Source organism: Aulonocara stuartgranti, assembly GCF_965226115.1.
Source record: "Aulonocara stuartgranti genome assembly, chromosome: 1".
NCBI classification, from domain to species: Eukaryota; Metazoa; Chordata; class Actinopteri; order Cichliformes; family Cichlidae; genus Aulonocara; species Aulonocara stuartgranti.
In genome coordinates, this window is record NC_138939.1 from 23,692,381 (window position 1) to 23,718,566 (window position 26,186).

The 26,186-nt window shown below is 40.7% G+C and overlaps 2 protein-coding genes across 3 annotated transcripts; both read left to right on the forward strand.

The window, feature by feature from the left end:
• Window positions 1-82: 82 nt before the first annotated feature.
• galns (galactosamine (N-acetyl)-6-sulfatase) lies at window positions 83-22,795 on the forward strand. Its single transcript, XM_082536946.1, has 14 exons — window positions 83-247; window positions 513-636; window positions 1,387-1,461; window positions 4,075-4,177; window positions 4,666-4,809; window positions 5,544-5,610; window positions 6,749-6,876; window positions 6,984-7,123; window positions 7,230-7,333; window positions 10,921-11,063; window positions 11,951-12,053; window positions 17,074-17,195; window positions 21,042-21,159; window positions 22,148-22,795. Exons 1-14 carry the CDS (start codon window positions 128-130, stop codon window positions 22,232-22,234), a joined length of 1,578 nt encoding a protein of 525 aa, XP_082393072.1. The 5' UTR covers window positions 83-127; the 3' UTR covers window positions 22,235-22,795.
• A 1,469-nt stretch (window positions 22,796-24,264) lies between these two features.
• On the forward strand, window positions 24,265-26,156 carry LOC309707392 (chemokine-like factor). 2 transcript variants are annotated; one of them, XM_082534700.1, is made up of 5 exons: window positions 24,265-24,450; window positions 24,586-24,733; window positions 25,193-25,348; window positions 25,459-25,554; window positions 25,826-26,156. In XM_082534700.1, the coding sequence occupies exons 2-5, from the start codon at window positions 24,653-24,655 to the stop codon at window positions 25,925-25,927; spliced, it is 435 nt and encodes a 144-aa protein (XP_082390826.1). In that variant the 5' UTR covers window positions 24,265-24,450; window positions 24,586-24,652; the 3' UTR covers window positions 25,928-26,156. The 2 variants fall into 2 exon arrangements, with proteins under 2 accessions (XP_082390826.1, XP_082390827.1); XM_082534701.1 differs by having other exon boundaries at window positions 24,637-24,733.
• Window positions 26,157-26,186: the final 30 nt, after the last annotated feature.

Here is a 26,186-nt window from a genome sequence, read left to right on the forward strand (position 1 = left end):
AAATAAATCCCAGCAAACATCTTAAGAGTGGCTGTTTCCTGTATGCGCAAATATTGCGCTGAAAACTTGCACGAAGACAAACAAAACACTTCCTTGTAGCGGAGGCTCATATGACTTCTGCACAGCCATGGGAAGAATGGTTGCTCTAACTCTGATAACTTTTTTTGCAGCAATAATATGTTGTTCCTGGACAAAAAACCTACCAAACGCTCCAACTCCAAACATTATCATCATGCTCATGGATGACGTGAGTTTTTCTCTTCTTCTTTCTTCTATTGGTTTGTATGTTTAGTTACAATTTTACCTCAGATTGCAGTACTGTAAGAGACAGGCTGAGCTGCATATTTCTCGTTAAACCTGTGAGGTTTTATTCGGGTCGTTCTGTGCTGGCTGCAGCTGCTATTCAAGTAACTTATTCACCTTTACTTCGTGTAAACAGCAGGCTGTAAACTCTAATCTAAATGTGACTGCATATGTATGGAGTGAGTAATAAACTTACCTCTACTGTTCAGATGGGCTGGGGGGACTTGGGGGTGTTTGGCCAGCCTTCTAAAGAAACCCCTAATCTGGATGCCATGGCAGCTGAAGGGATGCTCCTACCAAACTTCTACACTGCCAACCCTCTCTGCTCCCCCTGTAAGTCAGCAGATGATGTAACACTGACATTTCTTGTTTTAGTGGATAATATAATTTCTTTCCTTCCAGTCTTCCTCCCTTTAACCCCCAACCAGTCATGCCAGATGGCTGCGCTTCCCTGAGCCTGATTCTGCTGGAGGTTTCTTCCTGTTAGAAGGGAGTTTTTCCTTCCCACTGTCACCAAGTACTTACAATAAAAATCACCTTGAGGTGATTGTGATTTGGGTCTATATAAATACAACTGAACTGAATTGATCAGTTGTGCATTTTTAACATTTTGAAAGACCAATTGATTTACAGATTGAAAGTATGCATGTATCACAGAACATTTATTTTTTAAATATTATAAAATATGTTGTGCAAAACAGAGTATACAGAAAATCATAAATGTTACTGCAACATCACCAGTTTGGTAATTTTAATGACAATGCGCTTGCATTTCTCAAGAAACGTTTTTTCAAATGTCCACACACTGAGCATTGTTAATATTAACTAAAAGAGGACGTCAGTAGTTGCACAAAACAAATTCGCAATAAACTAATGTACACATCACGCTGGAGGCACCATTTTACAATGGCAACTGTATTTGTTTATTGCATTTAAGAGTTTATCCAAAATACTAGCTAGACAGTAAACCATTTATAATCTCAATGTGGGCCATTTCCATTGGAGCACATTTCACTCTATCTGTGTGTCAGAAAAGTAAAATGCATACTCAACTTGTCTAATGACATCATTATTTTTCCACAGCTCGAGCTGCACTTCTCACCGGGAGGCTGCCCATCAGAAATGGTTTCTACACTACTAATGCCCGTGCCAGAAACGGTAATGTCTTTGTACAGGGTTCATAAGCACTGTGCAATATTATGGATTTTCATTTTCAGCAATGTCAAAGTCTGGATAAGTGTGGAAAATAAATGAGCATGAAAACTTGTCTCGATCATGCAAGCAACATTTTTTTTTCTTAACTGTGTTTAGAGCAGGAAGCCAACATGTCCAAAATGTTTGCAACTGTGTGGCAGAGGCCATGACAGAGCAAGCTTGATGTGATTAAGCAAGCCATAAATGTGGTAAAAGACTGAATGCACATTGTTACTCACCAGTACCTCACACACGGTTAAAAAAAGGCTCTGCTGCTAATGCCTTATAACTATTATATATGTTTGCGTCCAGATAAGATGAAAGAAAAAAGCCTCAGTATTGGTATATTTACATAGCATAACAAATAAACACATAATAGGTTTGTCTGATGTGTAGACTGTAAATAAAACATGGCTATAGTCTCTGAATATTAAAAAACTTTAAACTAGGGCTGCATCTTTTGATAGTTTGAATTGATTATTGACTGTTCCATGGATTCATCAGGTAATAAGATGATAACTAGTTTTGTCTTATTAATGAGAAATAACAAATATTCCAAAAAATTCAGTGTATTTACACGCTATATTAAAATAAAATAATTTTTAAAGAAAATATTTTATTAAATACCCGATGAGAAAACTTTGTACCTGCTACATCCACTGCCATTTTTCTTCACAACGAAAAATCAGCAGTAAGCCTCCAGAATTTGTATTAAAATATGCAGATGAACTGTTAACTTAGCCTGATACCAGACTGTTTAAATTATACAGCTTCCTGTTGGCTGACAGCAGCCGTCCTATTTTCCATGCAGTGATACCTGCAGCAGACAGGGGTGAGTCTAAAGGGGGGCATCAGGTGACCTAGACCATATTAATTACAAAACTTTTGTGACATTTTTCAGATTGATAGTGAAATAATATTAAATATTGTGTTAATTAATATTAATACATTAATATTTATATAATACATTAAAATTATACCATCATGCACCATATTAACATCTGTTAAGAGAAGCACAAAAAACTAGCCTCCAGCCCCTCCAATTTATTATTGCTCATTAACAAAGCAAAAGTATTTCTTATCCAATTACTTGATTAATCGATACAATAATCAATAGATTACTTGATTACTAAAATAAAATGATAGCTTCAGTTCTAATCACAAATACTCTAATAACAAAAAAGGTACACACACAACCTCAACTGAAACTTTGGTCTGCCTTCTTGACCAGCTTTCTTACATTAGTAAGAGGTAAAAAGATTTCAGATAGTATTGTATTTTCTGGATGCGATAGATAAGGTGTGTGTTCAAGTGTATGTGTATTTGTGCATGTGTGTGTCTGCATGTTTAAGTGGTGAATGACTGAGCATGTGGTGGTTGCAATGAAGAAAAGCGAACATATCAACATTCTCAGAACTAAGACTTGACCTGCACTTTGATGCAACGTTTCCTGCTGCTGAAAACAGATGTTCCGAAGATGTTAATAATTAATGTTAATAATTGAAGTTAATTATAGCCTAAAGTCCCACTTACATCAGTTACATCACCTGGTTTTTCAGTCAGAGCCACGGAGCCACCCCAATGCCCACTGCATTAGTTTAAATAGCCAATAGCTTGGAGGCTTCAAATCAGGAGTCCAAAAATGGACAGATGTCATAGGGGGTAGAGCCATCTTTTAAATACAGTCCGATATGAAACTATTATTAATAATAAAAAAAGGCTTACTTTGTAGTGAGTTTCTTAGTTACAATATAAAATAGACTAAAAGATATGCGACGGGTGGGGTTGTTAATATAATATTTTAGTTTTTAAGCATAGATCATACAGTAAGACAGCACTTGTACTTCACTTCCTCTTGCTGTTCGTCCTTGTTGCTCACTGGTTTAGTTCTGCAGCTTGGTGTTAAACCCAGACAAGCTCACTGCAGCCACCCTATCTTGAGCTGCAGTCCTTAGATAATTATTTCACAACATAACAGCATGTTTGGACAAAATGTAATAATAATGAGACAAAGAGGAAGAAGAAATAATTTATTCATCCCAAAAGAAAAACAACAACTCAATAAAATAAATAGAAACAAAGTCGAGGGCGAAAAGTATACAAAAGAAATAGCTTATTTACACAGATATTAACAAAAACCTGAAGTAATTAAATAATAATGAAGTAATAATTATTAACTAACAATAATAATTAAGTCATTATTTCAAAATCTTCAATAAAAAGCTTCTATCTAAAATGGACACAGGCATTGTGGGATGAGACTTTCCACATTTATGTGCCAGTGGAGCCCAAATATGCTAAAGAAAGTGCTCCGGGACATTTTTCTAAATGTCTTATACCCATGTTGGGACTTGGGTTGTAGAACCATTTAGTTACATATATTGAAAGGTAGTTGTTTTGTTTTGTTTTTGTCTAAAAAGTCTCCCTAGAAGTTTGGAAAGTGGAATAGTGAGTGCATTTGCATTGTGCAAATAATTTCTTGCTGATTTCTCACTGCATTATCTATACTGTGCAGTTTACAGTATAGTTGCAGCAAAGGAAAGTTCAGTACCTTAAATCTGGATCTATTTTTTGCAGCATACACACCACAGGACATAGTAGGAGGTATATCCAAGGATGAGATTTTGTTACCCCAGCTGCTGAAGACAAAGGGCTATGTCAGCAAGATAGTTGGGAAATGGTGAGCTCTTTATCTTTTCTCAGGTTTTAAAGTCTCTGAAGGTTTAGAGAGCAGTGATCAGTTGTGGAAGGAGTGCTGGTGGAAGTATATGGTGCAGTATATTTGCAAATATACAAAAAAGAGTGTTTATTTTCTTATTTCTTCTTCTTTTCTTTAAGTAAGATTACATAGACTTTCTGTGCAGCTAAGATGAGAACAAAGTCTTCCTGATGCCACCATCATATTTTGTTAGTCATTAAAGCAGATGCACAGTGTCAAGTTTTAAGCCTCTAAAATGTGAAAATTTGTCTACATAGTATACTGTGAAGAACTGTAAGTATTTGCATCCAAACAGAAAAAAAACTGCATTCAGCCTTTAGAAAAAAAATATCAGGGCAAGAATATCTGACTTTATAGCTAGGGCTTAAGAGTAAATATACAAAAACATATGGGTTGATCTTCAGCTACACTGATCTTAGTGTGTGAATGCACTTTATTTGTCGCTATAGGCACCTGGGCCACAGACCACAGTATCTTCCTCTGAAGAATGGTTTTGATGAATGGTTTGGTTCACCAAACTGCCACTTTGGCCCTTATAACGACCAGTCGATACCAAACATCCCTGTCTACAACAACTCTGAGATGCTCGGCAGGTAATATCACACACAAACACACAGCAAGGCTGAAAATCTATATACAAATCTCCTTCCCCATGACTCAGTGGAATAGTTTGGCTATCTGCTCCTCAGGATGAGTTGAGTGTCTTCCCCCCCGCCCTTCTTCCTTCTTTGTACCAGCTGTGCTTGTGTATTCCATTTTCCGCCCATTTGTTTTCCCCAAAACAGCCATATGTGTATTCAGGGTCATTGGAACTGGCAGCCGGGCGTGTTTTTCGCTTAGCCATGGGTTTAATCAGCACTGCATACCTGGGCCCTGGACAGAAGCACACACACACGTAGGCACATATACAGGGAGACACACACATGCCCTCAAGAGACGGCAGGTTGCGTTGGCTGTGTGCGAGGACACCTGGAGGAAGTGAAGCGTAAGAAAGAGATGCCTGTCACTGCTTCTCTGTTTGCCGCGCCACGCTTCAGCAGCGCCTCATAACAGTTCCCTCTGCTCAGCTTCGCTGACACTTCCCAAATATGGCTTTCACCAAAATTTCCTGCAAACACCCTCAACAGGAGGGAAATTTACTTCCTTTCTCCTAATCACATAGTCCACAGTAGTTTCAGTCAGTTTGGAGGCAGACTGATGACACAATCAGGTTACTGCTAAATCTTTTTTTAACACAGACGATAAATAGGCCAGCTTGACCTTAGCTATTATTCAGATGGGACGAAGGTGTTGTCAATGAAATGTATACATTTGTTATTTTTTTCAGATTCTATGAGGACTTTAAGATTGACAGAGAGACTGGAGAGTCAAACCTCACACAGATCTACCTGATGGTAAGCAAAGGATCACCTGTTGTTGCTGTCTCAGTGTGACATACTCATACCAGGTACATCACATTTTGATGCAATGTTTTGTAAAGCAGTTGACAGAACGGTCCTGCCTGTGTTAAACTAGCAACTTGTTAACCCACCTTTTGTCTTCTGGGAGCCTATCCCAGCTCTCATAGGGCGGGGACAAAATGTTACTGCCTGCCAGAATACAGAATTTTACCTTGGCTCACCCAAATATGAAAAAATTAAAAACATATAATTGAAAATAAATAATGAATGCAGGTAAAGCCTAATTCTGGCCTTTAATAATTACTGTAATTTAACCAGAGGAAGTGCACTGATTATCTCTGCTGCGGCAGTCCTTCCCATTCAGTTTGGAACATGATCAAAACCAGCATGCAGAGACACACTGCATGTTGGAAGGGTGTGTCATCACTGGAAGAGGGCGGTCCTGTGAAAGGCAGCATGTCTTAAAACTTGGTGAACATTAAGCAAAAATCAGATTTCTTTTTGTAACTGTTAAGTTTTGTTTGGATAACTGGCAAATTTGCAGTCATCTACTGTAAAATATTTATCTGTGTGCAAAACGATTGTCTCTTTTTGTAATAAAGAACAATTGATGCAAATGTAAGTGTCTGAAATGTAGTTAGCAAAGCGTTTTAGATTAATTGTAACCATCCTTTTCCTGGGTTACAAGCTCAGTTTTCAGTGTTTCAGTGTTAATAAACTGCTAAAACTACAATACAGTATTGTGCCTACATGACAGTTAGAATGTGTGTTTTTGTTGAAACTGTTGAAACTGTTTTGCATTGTATCAAGAGATGTTCCTCAGTTTGCTTTTATTGATTTCAACAGGCTAGACAACACGTTGGAGACTCCTTAGTACAACAATACCTAAGAAGGCTGATGAGTCTCTATCTAAAACAGTTTAAACAAAAACTGAACTCCATGCTCTCTGCTTGGAGGCGGTTTTATTGAAGGCTTGTCTGACGCACTGCTTTACTTGAAAACACTGTTTGAGTGTTTAGTGAGTGAGAAAGAGAATTCTTCTTACCTTAACTGCAATGCTGTGAAAGAGGCTGCAGTAAGTCTCCTGGCTTTTGTATTCCCAGTGTAATGACGTATTCTTCCACCTCTGCAGGAAGGTCTTGACTTCATACTTCGTCAAACTAAAGCTCAGCAGCCCTTCTTCCTCTACTGGGCAGTCGATGCCACTCACGCACCCGTCTATGCCTCCAAACGCTTCTTAGGGAAGAGCCAGCGAGGCCGGTACATTTTATCCTGCTGACTCTCCTATTGACGCAAAGACAATGTCATGCAAGTGGTTATAAATGATTGTATCAAGGTGAAAAACGTGATCTGCCTTTGTGCTGCAGCTATGGCGATGCGGTGATGGAGCTGGACTACAGCATCGGTCAGATTTTGAAGTGGCTGCGAACTCTTGGTATTGACAATAATACCTTTGTCTTCTTCACCTCAGACAACGGTGCAGCTGTTATGTCTGGCCCCAGTGAAAGTAGGCAATTATTTCATAAAGAAAGTGCTTTTTTTTATCTAATTCTGACTCGCTTTTGTGTCCCGTGTGATTGATGCAGGTGTTTTTGTGGTTTTTGACTCCTCAGGTGGCAGCAACGGACCCTTCCTCTGTGGGAAGGAGACCACCTTTGAGGGAGGCATGAGGGAGCCTGCCATTGCTTGGTGGCCTGGGCACATCAAAGAAGGCTCAGTAAGAAAGCCCCAGTCATTAGAGCTTTTACCAAATAAAGCATGAAAAACCCCACAATAAAATACAACACGTGCTCTCGAGAGGCTAGTCTAATCTTAGTCCAGGCACCCAGAGGACAGCTTATTATTCTATGCTTTGTTGTTCCCTGACTTTCTGCCAATCAGATTGTACCAGGAGCTGAAAATGTGAAGCAAGTTATGTATAAAGGAATTATTTTACTCGTTCTCTCTTTCAAACAATCATTGTAGCTTTTTGTTTATGTATCAATTAGCTATTTACACATACACAATTTGATCCACTGGCGTCAATTAATCCCGACTGTGTCCAGCTTCTGTCAAACAGAGCCGAACTCCAGAAAGCCAGACTGTGATTTTGGCCACAAAGCAAGTGGGAGCCTTTTTCTACTGTTTCCTAAAATATTTCTGGAATTAATGCCCCAAACCCCCCTCCTCACATTCCCCAATTTAACCCCCCACCCACACTGTGATCCCCTAAGCCTGTGCGTTCTGCAAATGACTTTTAATTGTATTAGGGGCAGCTGTGACACGGGGCTGTGACGCAGAGGGATTTTGTGGAGGAGCAAGCGGAGGCTGCAGTCTGCAGTAAGCCTTGCCCCTGGCTCATCTCACAGGGTTGTGCTGGGGCCTGATAGCACAGCAGAGTAGCGAGGGAGAGGGGGATTGGGAGCGTCTTAAGCGGCTAATCTGTTTGTGTGTTTGCTGAGGTTGGATTGAGCCGTAATGAGGACTTCAGTATCTGAATATGCCAGGCGCTCAGGATAAAGGAACGGGAGGGGGTGGGGGGGTTGGAGGGAAAGAGGCAAGGAAGAAGTAAAAGAGGTGGCTGGTGTAGAAAAGAGAAAAGGGGGAAGAGTGCTAAAGATTGCAGCACTGCCACACTGCCAGGATGGTTTTAGCGTTTGTAAGGCTTTGCCTGCACCTGTGCCATGTTATAATTGACCAGTGTGCCTCTATATGCACATGCAAGGGTGCAGAACATGTCGGTGTAATTTATGTTAGCTCCCACACAACTATATGTGCACGTTTGTTTGAATGAGAGAGAGCTTTCTAACCTTAAAACACCTGTGTGTGTGTGTGTGTGTGTGTGTGTGTGTGTGTGTGTGTGTGTGTGTGTGTGTGTGTGTGTGTGTGTGTGTGTGTGTAGTTGTAATGACTTGACTCGAGTTTTAGTAGAAAGGGGACTGTAGATCCTGAAATATCCAGGGATGTGATGACAAGGCTATTGTGCTGGAGTTTCTGTGCTCTATAGCTCTGGATTTATCACTTTGTGTCACTTGGGAGGAAGGATAACAGATACAAGATTGTCCCCCTGTCTTTATTTTGTAGTCTTTTCAAATCTCTGTTGATGGGTGCTTTGAAAAGTCTGTAAACCCTCTGAACAAAATTCTGGAGACAAATTACCAAGCTGGCAAGCTTTTCTTAAATGGGGGGATTTATTAGGTTTATTGTAGTGACCCAACACAGAACACAGGAGAAAGTTTTTGGAGCATTTGGGAATTGGAGACAAAAATACTATTTCAACAGTTAGCATTGTGTCTGCTGTCATCTTGGTTTATTTATTTATTATTATTTATAAAGAACATGCGATACCAGAATTTTAATTTAGTTTAATTTATTTTTATTGATAGAGCGCCAAATCACAACAACAGTTACCTTAAGGTGACCACATTAAAAACTCCAGATGGCACAAACATTAAAACAGTCAAGAGATCCAGTTCAGTGAGTTGAACTGGTGGAGGTTAAACCCAGCAGATAGACAGCAGACTGGTTGGCTGTAGATGGAGCATAGCTTTAGGCCTTGATACAGTTCAAACAGGCGAGTTCAGACACATCCTGCATACAGTTATCAGCCTGTTCACATATTAAATTTTGCTAGAAAGTTAGAGATGTTAATATGGCAGTCCACGGGGATTGACTCGGAACCGCAGGTTTTGTAGGGTTTTTCCATTGGCTTCATTTACATGAGCTTGGTATTTCCATGCCTATTAATAGAAAATAAAGCCTGTTATCAGTGAATGAATATGAGTGATGACTCAATTAAACTGACACGAGTCTGAGTGCAGGTGAATGTTTTTGATTAGTCATTCACTTACTGTATATTTTGGAGGATGGAAGGAGCAGATCTGAGATGAGGGCGCACGGGTGCTCTGAAGCATTCTCCTTGTGCCTGAGGGCAGGTGAGGGGCTGCATGGTGGCTACAGGAACAGAGATTGGGAGGTGGGTGGGCTGACAGTGCCACAACATCGTTGAGCATCGCAATCCCCTTCGGTGGGTTATCAGGCTGCAGACACACTGGCAGAGTGGCAGAGATGGGGATAGAAGCACTGCCTCCTCAGATAAACACTGCTTACAATGGAGAAAACAGGAGAATGTGACATTAATAGGGAGCAAAGAGTGGGACAAAAGAGAAAAGAACAAAGGGTGATTTGGAAAAAAAAAACCCCAGCTTAGACTGCAAAAGAGAGCAGAGCTAATAAGGGAGGAAATAAAAGATGGCAACTCGTGAGATAAACTCTGTCAGACCAGTCCGAGTTTTAAACTTTCAGTTTTTGGAGACGCAAGTTATTCCCAACTAAATGTCAGTGCTGCTTCTCCTCTTGTCCTTTTGTCCTGTCTTCTTTAACGGTCTGTGTGTGTCTGTATTAGAGGGACTTAAAAAAGAAAAAGAAAAATGAAATAAAGCACCAAATCTCTCCATGTTTGTGTACGCGCGCACGAAAGAGAGAAAGAGCGTCTGGATGTGCAGATAGATCATGGAGTGCATTGCAGAGCCCTTTCTGTGGCTAGTTCTGTGGATACAGAAGAAAAGGGGAATTCATTTCAGTGCTTAGGAGCTTGTGTGTACGCCTGTATGTGTGCTGGCTGCCGATAGGAGCACAGCGGCACATGGCGGTGCAGCTGCAGAGGGCTGATAGCGCTATCTGATTGTGAGCGTGCCGTCTCCCTCTAAGGCTCGCTCAGGAGAGAATGGAACGGAAGATCAAGGATGACAGCGAAAAAATGGCATTTTATCTCAAAATAGTTCAAAGTTTATAAATAAAATAACGCTTTTCACTGGGACTGGGAGAAGGAGATAAAACGCCAGCTCGCTCTAGCTTCAGCCACCTTCTCGCCAATGTCTTGTCCTCTCTCTACTTCCTCTCCTTTCCTCTTTTTTTTTTTGCTCCTCCTTTTTTCCCCCTTTTTTCCCTCCCAAAACTAATTTAGAAAGAGAAGCATTTTGGAGTTGTAATAATAAACCTGCATGCAGAGGTTAGAGTGGAGGCTGTTGAAATGCATCTCTTTTCCTGCGTGTGTACACACAACCACACTTGGAACGAATGCTTGTCATGACTGTGCATTGTTAGCATGTTGCCACAGCTCATTCTTGATTTCAAGGACTTCAGTTATCAAGGAGGACATTTCAGAACCCGTGAAAGATGTGAACAAGCGATCAAAAGACAAAACTCTAGTAGTGTGTTTCTCTGTGGATGGTCCTCAAACAAACATGCTTTTCTGTGTGTGTGTGTGTGTGTGTGGAACATCTTATTTTACTAGACCTGTTTATTTTCTTCTCTTGTCTATAGGTGAACTTCCAGTTGGCCAATGTCATGGACCTGTTCACCACTAGTCTGGTTCTCGCTGGCATCAACCCTCCTGATGATCGAATCCTAGACGGACTGGACCTAACACCTGTTTTGCTCAACTGCTCCCAGCCACTCAAAAACAGGTGAGCACACACACACACACACACTTTTGTTCTTCCTTAACTCCTCAAGAAAATATCCCCTACAACATTACACCAACACCAGTCTAAATTGTTGGATAAATCAATGCTTTCTTTTTATTTATGCCAAATTCTGACCCTTGCATCTGAATGTTGCACCAGAAATTGAGACTCACAAGACCAGGCAGCGTATTTGAAATCTTCTATTGTTCAGTTTCCTTTTTTTAGCAGACCATCTGCTTCAAGGTCTGTTGCAGATTTAGTGATAACAAGTGGTTATTTGAATTACTTATGTTTCAATTCTGAGATGGTTGTGTTGGAAAATCCCAGTTGATCAGCAGGTTCTGATCTACTGGTGACCATCTGACCCCAACAACCATGCCAAATATATAGTCACTTAAATCACCTTTCTTCCCCATTCTGATCCCCGGTTTGAACTTGAACAGGTCGTCTTGCCCACGTCTACGTGCCTAAAGACACTGAATTGCTGCCATGTGATTGGCTGATTAGTAGGTGCGCCTAATAAAGTGGCTGACGAGTGTAATTGCCTCTACAATGAATCTTAATGTCTTTTTGCTATATGCTATGAAAATGTTGACATTTGAGGGCTTCATACAAATGCATAAAAACACTGTACAAAGGTTCATGTGTCCATCAGGATGATATTTTTTGAAAACTGTGTGGCTCCCACAACTTTTGCTTTCTGTGCCATTATTCACTCCTTTTCTAGTGACAGACTCTTAATTTTGACCAAAAACGGACATTCACAACAGTCTGAGTGATTTTTAGGGAGTTTACGTTCCTCCACATTTTCTAAGGCAATTTGATGTTAATATATGCAAGTTGAAGTAAATCTGAGCTTTATTTCTGCCTCTTCTCGCCATCTTCAGGCCAATATTTTATTACCGTGGGAATGAACTGATGGCTGTGAGGCTTGGAGAATACAAGGCACACTACTGGACCTGGAGCAACTCATGGGAGGAGTTTAGACAGGTGAGATTCTCTCTGAACAGTTCAACTCTGTTCCTCAGTTCTTCATTTGCACTGCCACATCCTCCTCCTTTGTCTCTCCTAATCGCACTCAAACACACAAACACTTTGGCTGTTGCTGGTGTTATCTTGAGAGCGGCTCATCAGTTGACTGCTGTGTACATCAGTGTAATGAATATTAATGAAGAGCCCCCACATAAGCGAATGTACATCATTCATCAACCAGATGACTTGTTTGTTCAAACTCCAGTGGAAATAACCCCCCCCCCCCCCCCCCCCCCCCCCCAAATTTACATATCGTCATTACCTGCTTGTTCTTTTGGCATCATAGCGCTCAGGCATAATTACATCAACTCAGTGCGGATTAAAAATATCAATAGAAATGTGAAATCTGGCACCTGAGAAGCTAAAGTATAGTGCGTTTTCTTTTTCTTTTTCTTTTTTCCCTGGCTACCCCGGGCCCATCTATAAAAACATGTCCTTCTGTCCTCCCTCCATGGCTATGCCTTTCCTGTGATCCAGTTTGTTTTATGCCCCATCGGTTGCTTAAATTGCTCTCTCCTTCAGGGCCGCTGAATCAATAGTAGCCTCCTTTATCAACTCATGTGAACTGAAGTGGAACTTCACAAATAATGGCGTCTGATTGCCTGTGAGTTGCCTATCGATTGGTATGTGTGTGTGTGTGTGTGTGCACATGGGAGAGAGAAAAGACAGAATGGAAAAAAAACATGCACATACATGTTCGGGCTTCTTTGTACAGACGTGCGTGTCTAGTCTGTTTCGCTGACTGACGGTTGAGCTCCTACAAGACAAATCTCCGATGTCATTATGAACTCCTAAACTGTTTCTTCTTGTGTTGCCCACATTCACTTTTCATACATCTGCTTTAAAGGTAATGCTCTACTTTCTTTGGAATTGATCATTCCTACTAAACTCATGTTAAAGATAACCCACCCCATATACACTGAGGATTAACCCGTCTCATGATAGTGATACACAATGAGATCCACTCCTCACTGAAATGAAACGTGTATTGCTGCTTTGTAAGTAATGTGCTGCAGTACAATTTGGCTTTTTTTGTGCTCCTTGCTGAAAAATAAACAAGGAAGGAAGATGTGTGTCTCTAAAGAAGAATGAAATTACAGGTTAATGGCTGGGAGACGTGTTGCTCTGTCCTGGCTGAGTCTGTGCTGCTCAGCCATGAGGAAAATGAGAAATTTCACAGGCTTAAATGCCTCTCATCAAATTCTTTTGAGGCAACGTATTGATGTTAATATTGTGAAACATAGTTTCTCGTGACTGTGTCTCCCTTTTATCTGGATTGCTGAGTAACCTATGCAACTGTGAGTAGCCTTGCTGAATGCTTCATATGGCAAAAACTGAAAAAGGAAGTTTTTTTGAGACAAGTGTACTGGGAATACCTCTTTCTTGGCATCACTGAAACTGAAGAAATTGACAAGAATTAGGCTGTGCCATAGCTGATGTACTTTAAACTTGAATTATAAGTTTTAGAATTTGTTTTTTTTACATTAACACACTTTAATGCACACTGGTGAAAAAAACACAATCAGTCTTTAATTTAGTAAAAGTACTAATTCATAAATGAAAGAATGAAAGCACATATGATGGTGTCCAAATATTTCCAACAATGTTCAAAAAAGAACCTGTCACATCATTTTACACTCTCTGGTTACTCTAACACCTGTAAACACTTGTTAATAATGGTGACAATAAGCTTAAAGTAATTCAAATATTCACTAAGTTATTCTGAGCATCGGATATAACATTAGCTCAAGTAACAGCTTAAGCAGTCAACTCATCTGATGCTAGGTTAGCAGTTAATGTTACTGCAGCTAATGCTACTTGTTGCCTTTTGATCTATATTAAATAAAAGATTTATTAGAATAAAAAATAGTGTGAATGAAACTGTAATAAACTCAGCTCAAGTCACATCATTTCATCAGAAATGTTGAAAAAGACAATAACTCCCGTGATTCCTCATAGCATCATGTTATTGTATTGACTGACAAACCCCAGGCAGCAGAAATTATTGTTCATTCAAGTAAAAGCACAAATAAATTATCATACTTGGAGCTTCCCTCCAGTCAGTAACGTGTTTTGGTTGGAGTTGTTTCTTTTAGATGTTTTGCCTTCATTCTGCAGAATGAGAACAGTAAAGCACACCCTCTTTAAATTCAAAGGTTTTACAAATCAGGACATAATAAAAATAATCTGGTCCTTAGCAAGTATTAAAGCAAGGCAACCACATATGAAAAATAACACATAGCATATTACACTTTTGCCAGTTTGCACGTCTTGAGCATTCTGGTGAGTGTTAACACAATGCCAAGGAGGAAAGATATCAGCAATAGAGAAGCAATTATTGCTGCCAATCAATCTGGGAAGGGTTAAAAGGACATTTCCAAACAATTTGAAGTCCATCAATCTGCACTGAGAAAGATTATTCACAGGTGGAAAACATTTAAGACAGCTGCCAATCTTCCCAGCAGTGGACGTCCCAGCAGATTCACCCCAAGGTCAGGCCATGCAATGCTCAAAGACCAAAAAATCTGCAACCTACATCTGAGACTCTACAGGTCTTAGTTAGCATCTTAAATGTTCATAACAGTACAATTACAAAAAGGCTGAACAAGTATGGTTTGTTTGGAAAGCCTGCCGTGGAGAGAAAGTCTCTTCTCTGTAAAAAGAACATGGGAACACAGCTTAGATGTTAAACCTGAACAAACCACAAGATGTTTGGAATAATGTCAATTAAACAGACAGCGCCAAAGTGGAGATGTTTACCCATAATGCACTGCACCACATTTGGTGAAAACCAATCACGCCATTACCATTACAAATACCTCATACCAGCTGTCAAGCACGGTGGTGGAGGGGGTGAGGATTTGGGTTTGTTTTGCAGCCACTGGACCTGGACACCTTGCAGTCACTCCTCTGTATACCGAAGTATGTCAAATGTGCATGCATCGTAATGGCCCAGACAAAATTCAAACCTCAGTAAAATGTATAAATTCACATATATGAATTTTAATAAATCAATAAATGAATGGCTGCAAACTTCAGTGAATGGAAGCAACCTTGTAAATAAGAGTGGACCAAAATTCCTCCACAACAATGTGAAAGCAAAATGTTATTGAGAAGGTGTAAAACCACCTATAGCAGCAAAACTAAGCTGCTTCTTGCAAGAGGATGGATTTCCTTTAAACAGGGATTGTATTAATTTTGTGACAGTAAAACTAGGATTTTGTTGTAGTCCAATCATTTATTTACATGAATCCAGCATAGAAATTCTCCTGTTGTGTTAGTTGAAGCTCTCTTAATCACTCACAACTGATATACATGCAAAAATGTCCTGTTTTAGCTCAGTTTCGATGCTTGTTAAGATAGAGCAAATGCAAATACTCCAGTCAACTTAAAGTTAAGTTGTTTAATATCACCAACTACAATGGCCATAACACAGATCTGAGGGTTCATGAGAGGTTTGATTGGTATGAAGGAAAAAAAATTTTTTTTTTAACAGTTTTTAAATGTTTTTTTTGTCAAATACATTTTACTATCTTTACCTGTTTCTGTTCTTTAAATTGCTGTTCAGATTAGTCAAATATTCAGTATGTGAAAGAAAGAATATATTTAAACATTGTCCAGTCTACATAAAACATTCCAGCCAAATCAAATACTTTTTCCTCATTCCCATCCCCAAAATCCACGCTCCCACCCATGGATGCTCCTGCACCTTATCTTGTAATGACAACCACGGTGCTCCAGTTTAAAAGCAGCCTTGCTGTATCCATAGCATTAATGTCATGTGAGATATGGAGTTCTTGCTCTAATATCTTGGCTACAAGAGAAAAAGTCAGACAGATACACACAGCAGGCCTTTCTTGCTGCTCCTCTGGGATGTTTTTTTTTGCCCCCCTGATTCTTTTCTGCATTTCTAAGCAGTTGACTTTAAAAGGCAGGACAAGTCTGGATCAGTGGAAGCTCTGCAGGGCGGGGGGTATCTATCTTCACTCTCACTCTTTCTCTCTCTTCTATATGTATTTTGAGGTGCTCCGTTGAGTGATCTCAGAGGGGGGGCAGCAACAGTGTCTTACAGATGAATGCTTTTTCAATATTAGTTGTGCTCATCAAAAAAAAACCCAAAAGTGTGAGTTTGTTTGTGCGTGCGTGTGCTTATGTGTGTATTAAAGGAGGAGGCAGATCTCCAGGGGGTTCTGGAGGAGTGAGTGTGACTCAATCAGGCTGCGATCACTGCCAGGCTCCTGAGAAATAGAGTCAGGGAGCAGGAGCGAAGGCGTGGAGAGATGAAGAGGAGGCAGCAAAATTTCTCTGTTTTGCGAGAAAGCCTTCACGGTGTACCAACAGGAGCACAAATAACACAGCAGATTGGAAGACAATATGCATATAACCCATACTACAATGAGATTAAGCATTCAGCTCTTGGCAGCAGGTGGCTGCAAGCCTAAACCTAAACACTCACATCTCTCCTGCCGAGCTTAGTGCAGTGTTTTTTGTTTTTTTAATTGGACATGATGAAGCGCATAAAAACATCTTTAACCATCAAACTTAAAGACAAATTGTAATCACATTACTGAGATCCATATTTTCACGATGTCTTAAGTGTCATTTATGTGGTGCAAAACGAGCCAAAGCAAATATTCTATTTCTTCTATTTCTTCAGATATTATGTTTCATGTTTAATTGAGGATAGTATTTCAGGCAGGTCTGCTTTTTGTGTCATAGATTAGTCTTCTACAAGAATAAGCACAGACGGCAGCGGCCGTGATTTGTGTTTGGTGAACTGATGCTTCAGCAGGCATATAAACTGGAAAATATAGACAGAGGAAAGGTTCCACTGCTTTAAAATGTTGATTTTAAAACAAATGGAATCAATTGTAGAATACTTATTCTGGGGTAGATTAAAGTACAGGCAGTCTAGGTGAAGGACTTTACCTGTAGCTCAGATCAGTGTGTTTAATAACACGTGTCATATGTTTTACAGGGCATAAACTTCTGTCCGGGTGAAGAGGTGCCAAATGTGACTACTCACGAGCAGAAGGAGCACACACTCCAGCCACTCATTTTCCACCTGGGGCGGGATCCTGGAGAAAAGTTCCCTCTCAGGTCAGTACCTTAAAAAAGTTCAAATTTGCTTTTAGCTGATCTCCAGGAAACGGACAGAGAGGATCAGGGGTGAGGTGTGGAGAAGAGGGGAGTCAAGCAGGCTAACAGGGAAAAAGCTGTGGGGGAAAAAAGGGAAGAAAGCAGGGATAAGAATAAGAAGGTTGTTTGCCCGTGGTACTGAATGTGTGCAAGATCAATGAAGATTTAGCAGCATGAAAAAAAGAAAAAGGCGGCGGATTGATCCACTCAGCCAGAGCACGCCTGATTACACCCTTCTCTTTGTGATTGCAAACAGCTCCTTAAAGATCACTATCGGGCCCTCAACCCTTTGGTACATCGCTGCAGGTTAAAATTGCAAGATAAATTGTTCAGGTCTAAATTGAGAGCTAGTTCTGTTTAATGTGTTTTGTGTGGGTCTGCCTCCTCTCCAAGGAGAGTTAAGAATCACGGAGACAGGATGCAAACGGCCAAGGTTGAACTATTACTAAATAAGGTTGAAAAGATGAATGAGCACCGTCTTCTGCTCTGCCTGGACAGCGCGAGATGTTCAATGTGACCATGTAGACTTTTTTTTAAATGACAGAGTGACTAATACATTAAGATAATCTCAAAATGCTTTCAGGAGAGAATTTTCTGTGGCTCCTCTTGTCATAAACCCTCTTAGACTGACCTTTCTTTTCTGCCTTCTGCAGCTTAGCCGTTCATACTTTTTTTGCTCTAGCCTCATCTCCTCATTTGCTTCCTGCTTGTGCTCCTCTCTGTTCTGGAGCGAGATTGGATGATAAAACATTAATGCTGTTTTTCGTTTGCCCACCTTTTAGCCTTGCTATTCACTCGGAGGAATAAAAAAAAAAAGGCAGAAACCAATCAATATGCAGCCATGTGTTGTGCTGAGTGCTAGATGTGCACACACACACACATCCACACAAACCAAAACTGCCCATTTATTTTATTCTTTTACTTCTGCACAGAGGGGTTAGTGAGTTTGTCTCCAAGGTCACGCCCCCGCCAACGCCAAGCTGCCTGACCTCTTCACTGTTCACGCGCCGTTCTTCTTCGATCCGTTTTAATCTTCACTATAAATTCTCCTTCTTCGCCAAACTTGTTTTCCCTTCTCGCACCTTCTCCCTCCACCTACTGCTATGCATCTCATCTCACTTGTCGCCTCTCAGCTGCTGTCCCTCTGCATCCGCCGGGACTGTGCTCCTCCATCCACACGTGTGTGTGTGTGTGTGTGTGTGTGTGTGTGTGTGTGTGTGTGTGTGTGTGTGTGTGTGTTTGTCTGCACATGTGCATGCTTGTGTTTTGTCCGTGTGCTCTCAGGTCCCCCAGCTGGACCGGCTGCCTGGCCATCATTAATCTTAGTCAGCACCTAAAGAGCCACTTAAGATGATATAGGGCCTGTCTGTGCACATACCTTCACTACTGTCGCAGGCTGTGATGTAGCAAAGAGCGCACACATGTACACGGTTTCTGTTCCTGCACAGTTTCATGTCATTATGGAGATTTTTGAATTATTTCCTTTTTTTTTAAGTTCTAGTTGTTTCCATTTTGCTTTGTGAGAGCAAAAAAAACGCCTTGCTGCTATTGTAAATGAATGTGGGCCTGGGGAGGATGACAGGGTCTGTGTTGGTGGTCCTTCTGTCCAGGATGAAACACAGACCCATCCAGGTTTGCATCAGCCTAACTCGATGATGGCTACGCTGGACTCTCAAAGCCTCTCTCTGCCTCCCACATTACCCTTCGTCCCTGTGACCTAGTGCCCTGAGATTAACACATCCTACTTCCTCACCACCTACCTCGGCTTTTGTCCCCAGAGCCCCCGGGTCATGTGTGGTGTAAGCCCCAGCCCTAACACTGCAGGCAGCCTTGCTCAAGTCTGGCCTCATCTGCTGCCTGCCACCATGCTCTTCTGTCCCCAATCAATAGTCCCTCACTGAAGTGCTCAATTTCCACCGGGGTGGAGAAGATGGTGGAGGGGAGGGGCAGGCAGGACAGATGTATCTGATTGTCTCCTCAGTTCCCCCACCTTCTGCTACTGTGTGGTTGTTTGTGTGTATGTGTTCCAGCAATAGTGTTATGAATCAGTAATCAGAGCGGTGACACACCTGAGCTATGCCCCCATCCCCCTTGGGTGCCATACATTATAAATCAAAAGACTCCATTTGCATACAGCCTGCTTATTATTCCAGATTTTGCCTCTACACTAGTAAGCTAAGGGTTATAATCATGATAATGAGCTGTGCTGACTGTGGGCTTTTCATTATTTGTTTGCAGAGGGGGTATAAACAAATGATATTATTAGTTTTTGATTTAGAGCTTCTGCACTGTAAGATTTTTGGCGCATAGACAAAACAATGGAAAACTTTGCGTCTCGTGCAACTTTCTCGCGCTTTGCTTTACTTTGCTTTGCACACTTGCACGGAGAAATTGAATACTTACAGCAGCCTGATAAATCTCCCTTACATTTACTTCTGTTAAGCTGCTTCATCACTTATCGCAAAATGAATCGCAACAATCAGGAGCCGGCACAGATAGGAGGGGAATGAAATATCCCTCTTGCTGATCGAGATCGAGCAAAAAGCAGAATTTGTGATTTCAGATAGCTGAAGCAATTTAATCTGAATGCTGGATGTTTAACGCAGCGGAGCAATCTGGTTTTTCCCTATCAGCTAGGGTCACAATGCATAGATAGTTAGCTTATGACAAACGCAGCGCACAAGGAGAGAGACTAATTGCAGCGAGCGCTACCAGTCAAGTAATTGCAGGAGGAAGTAAAGAGTGAGTATCAAGGAAAGGAGCAGGTGCTGGTTGATGGAGGAAGCCTTGCTGCCCTGTGGGAGATCTAAGAGGGAGGGTAGGTGTGAGCTGGACAGGGCCTGGGGTTATTACTCTAATTGACACTTCACCTCACACACATGCACATGTTCCCCAGGGGCCAATCAGAGCATTGCGTTTGCAGTGGAGGGAGGATGGAAGGCTGGCACAGGTGCTGCCTGCGAGTGTATCAGGGGTGTAATTGCACTGCTGATATTTGTCTATCCCTGTGTCACGCCACCAGACGCTCACTCCCCCAACACACACACACAGAGCCCATTAACCCTACAGGTCCTATTGAGAGCAGCGTTCCTTTGAAAGCCTTCAGGGCCCCTGTGTTTTACACTCTGAATATAATAATGCACAGAGGTGCCCAGGCTCACTGGTGTCCAACAACAGTAATTGAGAGACAGGGGATGTGATGGGGGTTACATAGTTCATCCTGCTGAGCGTGCCTTCCCAAAGGGTACAAGAGTGGACAGCCTGTGTGTGTGTTTATGTGTTTAGGTTTCTGTTTTTGTCATCGAAAGCTGCGGCTCGTCTCCCCACCAATATAATGAGTAACGCTCGTGGGCTGCAGTCATGTTTTGTCACTAGATACATGAACAGAAAGGCAGAAAAATGGGTGATCTTTATTCCGTGTGTTTCAAACACAAAAGCAGCCTTGCCTTTCTCATTTGTACTAATATATGTCCAGAACATAAAACAACTGGTTCCATTCAGGATTAACTGTTCAGATTGCTGTTAAAGAAAATTTGGTATTAAATATATTAAAATCTGATTTTATTCTTTGTAACATTACTACAAGATGATGTCATCAATTAGTCAAATATACTTTGCATCTCTGTTGACAATCATTCAATTTAAAGCACAAAATTTTCTCACATGTTAGTTTTTATCATGTTTCCTTGTCATGCATCAATATACATGAATCATTTTTGGAGTTTTGGAGCTTTGGTTAACTAAAATGATAATCATTCACTTGAAAGTGCTCTGCCGATAATACCCAGCTGTTTATTGTGTTGGCAGTGTTCTTTCTAAGGAGTACCAGGACGCTCTGAGCAGGATATCTCCAGTTGTGCAGCAGCATAAAGACACTCTGGTGCCCGGCATTCCCCAGCTCAACATGTGTGACAGTGCAGTGATGGTGAGACACAATATAACTAAATATATCTCTTACAGTCATGTTTAAGATCAGTTGTCATGTTGTAAATCCGACTACTAGATCAGGTGCTCTTCTCAGCTGTATACATCAGATAAATTCATATGTAAGTGACAATGATAAACCCTTTAAGGGCCAGAAAGAATTAAAAGTCTATGGGAGAACAAGCTAAAATAGAGAAGGCTCCTGGCCTTGCTTTGAATCAATCGTAGCTTTTATTTTGTTGTTTGTGTGCTAACTTTACATATCAGTGTGTACCGATTTGATGACATCCTCCCCTTCTGTCTGGAACTTTCTCTTTCAGTGTTATTGTAATGGTATTATTTAAAAAGCAGCCTGGCTTTGTCTCCCCAAGCGCCCACCTTATTTGTGGCATGGCACTGCCCCCTGGTGGTCATTCAAATAAACATGCTACATTGCGTCCAATTCCTGTCTTTGATAGAAGTGTGATAATTTAAATGCTTAAAAGCCTGAATTTTTGCATCTTTTTATTCTGCATTTTTCATAAGGAAAAGTACATTTTTTTTTATCTTTTTAACATGGTTTTGTCATGAGGACTTACTTTTAGAGTAATGGTGCACAAGAAAATGTGCACAACCTAGTAGGTAATACGACCGCTCAAGGTCAAACTGGTAAATTTGAAGTAAGAAGACATTAAAATTTCATGGCACCACTTCAGTATTTGAAAAATACACTTTATGCATGGTATGTATTGGGAAAGAATAATCAGTTTTTCAATCAGTTAAGTTTTTTGATGAAAAATGTTACACAGGGATAATATGAATTCATAGTTTAACATTTAAAAAATGTTAAACTATGACACAGGACAGGAAACAAATATTATCTGCTGCTTTCAGCCTAGTGAAGATCAGTTACGACTTTAAAAAGCAGCAATGCATTGTACTGCAGAGCAATCATATATTTGATACTTTCATTTTGCTGTACTTACTGTGTGGACCTCTCTGTTTTATAGAACTGGGCCCCCGCTGGCTGTGAGAAGTTGGGAAAGTGTCTGAAACCGCCCGAGTCTAACCCCTGGAAGTGCGACTGGCCACACTGAGAGCAAAAGTACTGGACGCCAACATGAGGAACTAAAACCTGAAGATGTGCCAAGCCATAGAATAGGACACAGCCTCTGTGTGTAAAGGAATGTATTTTTAAACTCTTTGTGTTTTTGTACAATGTTTGAAGAAAAGAGCATTCGGTCAAATCAGGGAAACGTGTTTGCAAACTATGATTGCAGTTATTTTTACATCTGTGTGTTTTAATCTGCCAATTCTATTTCAACTTGCTATGGAATGGATAAAACAGATTTTATTGGTGTAGATCAAGGATGCCAAACTCATTTTACATTGTGAGCCACATACATCCCACTTTAATTTGAAGTGGGCCATACCAGTGAAACTTCCCTTTCTGTCTTTAATTACAGATTTAATCCTTGAGATATCTTAATATGAGCAATAGAAGTGCAATTTCAGCTGCATTTATCAGGTTTTTTTCTACGTGGTAAAGAAATGCTGCTCAAGTTAATGAAACAAGTCTGTCAGCACTCTTACACTGTAAGAAATAAATTGTATGGGCTTAAATTGTGAGAAATAAAGATGTAAAATTGGGTGTAAAAAGAAAAGGTGTATTTATGTGTACAGTGCATAGGTTTAGTGGATACACAGGGTATCTTGTGAATCCACTGTAAAACACACACACACACACAAAGAAATTCCTATACTATATTTTCATTATTTCATTTTTTATGTATGTTTAACTTATGTGTCAGGTCATCATCAGTCAAAATAAAGCTGTAACACCTATAAACATATAGTTAAAAGGGCAACAATTGCACCTTCCTTCACATTTTTAAATGCTTTTCAGTTAGGCCGGATTAGAGTCTCTGCCGGGGTGATTCTGGCCCCCGGGCCTTGTGTTTGACACCTTTGCTGTAGATGGTGGGTCATTGTCATTATTGTATACTACTCAAACACAGGAATCCAAATTGAACACAGCGTCATCTTGCTGGGTGACCTTTTTGTTCAGGTATAATACATACCGCGCCCTGATGGTCTCCCTAATCGGTCCAGCCACATACATGCAGTGGGATCCACCAGAGCAAGCCTATTGCACTTCACAGCATGCAGAATCCAAAGGTAGTGTCACAGCCCAGTCCAGAGTCTGTGTCCCAGTAGGGCAGAACTGTTTTGGTGGCATAAGGGGAAAGGGCTTCATACACTATGTGCTCATAAAGGATTTGTTCCTGTAGCCAAAAATATCTGATGGTAATTTCAAGAGTCAAGATTAGCTGTATTTCTCACATACATAATTATACAAGTAAAATCTGCAGTGAAATGCTTATGCACCAATTCTAAGGAGCTTGGAAAGAAAAGCGTCTGGACTTCTTTAAGTTTCCTTGAAGACGTTTCACCTCTCATCCCCTCTACCTAATCCCACGAGCCAAGGTGTAGGTCACAGTCAGCCGAGGTTTCGGGTGAACCCACTGTGAAGCCCAGCTTCACCCTATCATGTGATTTACTGACTTCAAATTGCCCAGGATGTGATTGGGCGTTAAGGCATCTGGGAAGGGATCTCAAAAATGGATTATAGATGACAGACAGTTGGTGTTGTAAGCCACCACCTCTGTTCAAAGACGGTTGTTCACAGTGGACATAGATGTCTTCTTTCACTCCTCTTTCAAACCATCTGTCTTCTCTGTCCAAAATGTGAACATTAGCATCCTTGGAAGAGTGACCTTTGTCCTTTAGATGCAGATGGACAGCCAAGTCTTGTCCCGTCAAGGTGGCTCTTCTATGTTGTGCCATATGTTTATGAAGTGCCTGTACAGCCACTTCATAAACATATGGCAGCTTGCGGACAGCTTGGGGACACTCCCATAAGACCTAGAATCCGGGATTCTCCACCAGTTGCTCTTAGAACTGAAGAAGCTTCTCAGATGAGAGGTGAAACATCTTTAGACTAGGATGACCTGGATGACTGAGAAGCTTCACAGACACTTATGTACCAATCTGGCTGAGAATAAATAAGAGGAAGACATAGCTTTTTAAAATGGATTAGCCAACTGGTAGCACAACCATAGTCCAAGTATGAGTATCAGAGTAGTCAGGGTGTAGGCTTATTAGGTCATGGTTTGACTCTGCATTTAACTGCTGAAACAGAAATCTTCAGTTATTTCCTGTTGATGTTCAACATTTACTGAAGTTGATGAAGATGTTAATTATAATCTTATCCATCCTAAAAGCAAATATGATGTGTTACCCACAGTGTAAGGTAAGTGTAAGGTTTCTGTTGGAGCCAGAGCTCATTTTTACTTGTGTTTTTTCCCCCTGAGCAGTTATAAGTAGCAGTAAGTGTGAAAATACAGTGTCTATTCTTGTGATCAGTCATTTTCTATTTCTATCAAAGGAAATTGCATGTTTCAGGAAACAGACTGAGCGAGTTCTCTGTTGAAATCAGATCATCATGCTGTAGAATGACAACAAAACATACAGCAATGGAAGTAGACACTGCTTTTCTCAAATCCAGGAGGGGGATTGTGAAGGTGACAGAGATGGTGAGATATTTGCTTATATCCTAACTTTGGACATTTGGCGTAATGTGGTGTAAAACAGCTGATACATGCCGTTTCGCTGCCTTGTGCCTGTTAAAAAGGGGGAACAGAAACAGAACATGGCGCAATAGCTTCACAATGCTATATGCTTTAGCTGGTAAATGTTAGTATGTGATTTAAAGGCTGTTGCTGAAGTAGATCATGACCTGTTTAATCTTTTTAAATGTCATGAGGAAAGCTTCTCAAAATGACAGTTCCTGTTTTTCTCTCTAAACTGAGAGGTGCAACACGTTGCAAAAAAAAAAAAAAATTGCGAAGCAACCAGTGGACGAGAAGGAAGGAGACCTCACAGTACACAATGCAGTTTTAAAATAAGCTGTTATCAAACATCACAGTGTTTTTTTCTTGGCTCTGTTATCTCAGTGACAGTTTCTCTTTGCAATCTCCCCCTCTCTGCTGTAGGTGACTCTGTTTGTGGCTTTTGTGTGTTTTGCTGTAGCCTCGACACCCAAGTACATCGCAGCCACAGCGTTGGAGTTTTTCATCACCTCGCTTCTGCTGGTGCTCTACCTGCTCAAACTCAACAAGAGGCTGACCTTCTTCTTTTGGCCTCTAGTTGTAAGTGATGTGTTACAGCTTTGGACATAGTGAGAGAGAGTGAAAAAAAAGTGTGACTGCCTGTTGCATGTTCAAGCTCTTGTTCTTTTCTTTTTGTTCTCCTTCTTCAGGATGTATTGAATTCAGTCTTTGCAAGCGTTTACTTCATCACCTTGAGCTTGATGGCTATGACTTCTTACATTAACACAGGCATGCTGATTGGAGGGGTGAGATGTATTTAAGTGTATATACAGTATGCTCAGTAACATTAAACCTTCATGCATTGGCATAGATTCACTTCTGGAGCACTACTCTAAGTTTAAACAAGCCTTTACCCCTGAATGACTTGTTTTCTTGTTTCTCAAAGAGAGGCGAGTCCTTAAAGTTTGACTGTGTAAAAAACGTAAAAACACTCCCAATATGAGTAGCCTACATACACACGAACACACACATGTGGAATGCAATGGATGTATGCTGAGATGTACCCTCTTTTTGCAGATCATGTGTTTCCTCTTAGCTGTGCTGCTGTGCGCTGAGAGCTACATTCTGTTCAGTATCATCACATTCAACAGGCCGAGGACTGAAACGCAGAATACATAAAACAGACGAACTGCAGCAAACTAACGACAACGTGTGCGCATGAATGACCCCAACCCGCTAACTGCTTTTGCATTCTGTGCGTAGTTTAAAGGTTTAGCTGTAGAAGTGTTTGTTAGTTTATTCACAGGCATATTTGATTCTGTAACTAAGCATGGTGTGGCTGTTTAAGATTTCTAAATTGTAAAGGGAAAGAGAAAAAAAATATCAATAAAGATTTTTTTCTTTGTGACATCATGAGTTGTATATTTCCGCCGTTGTG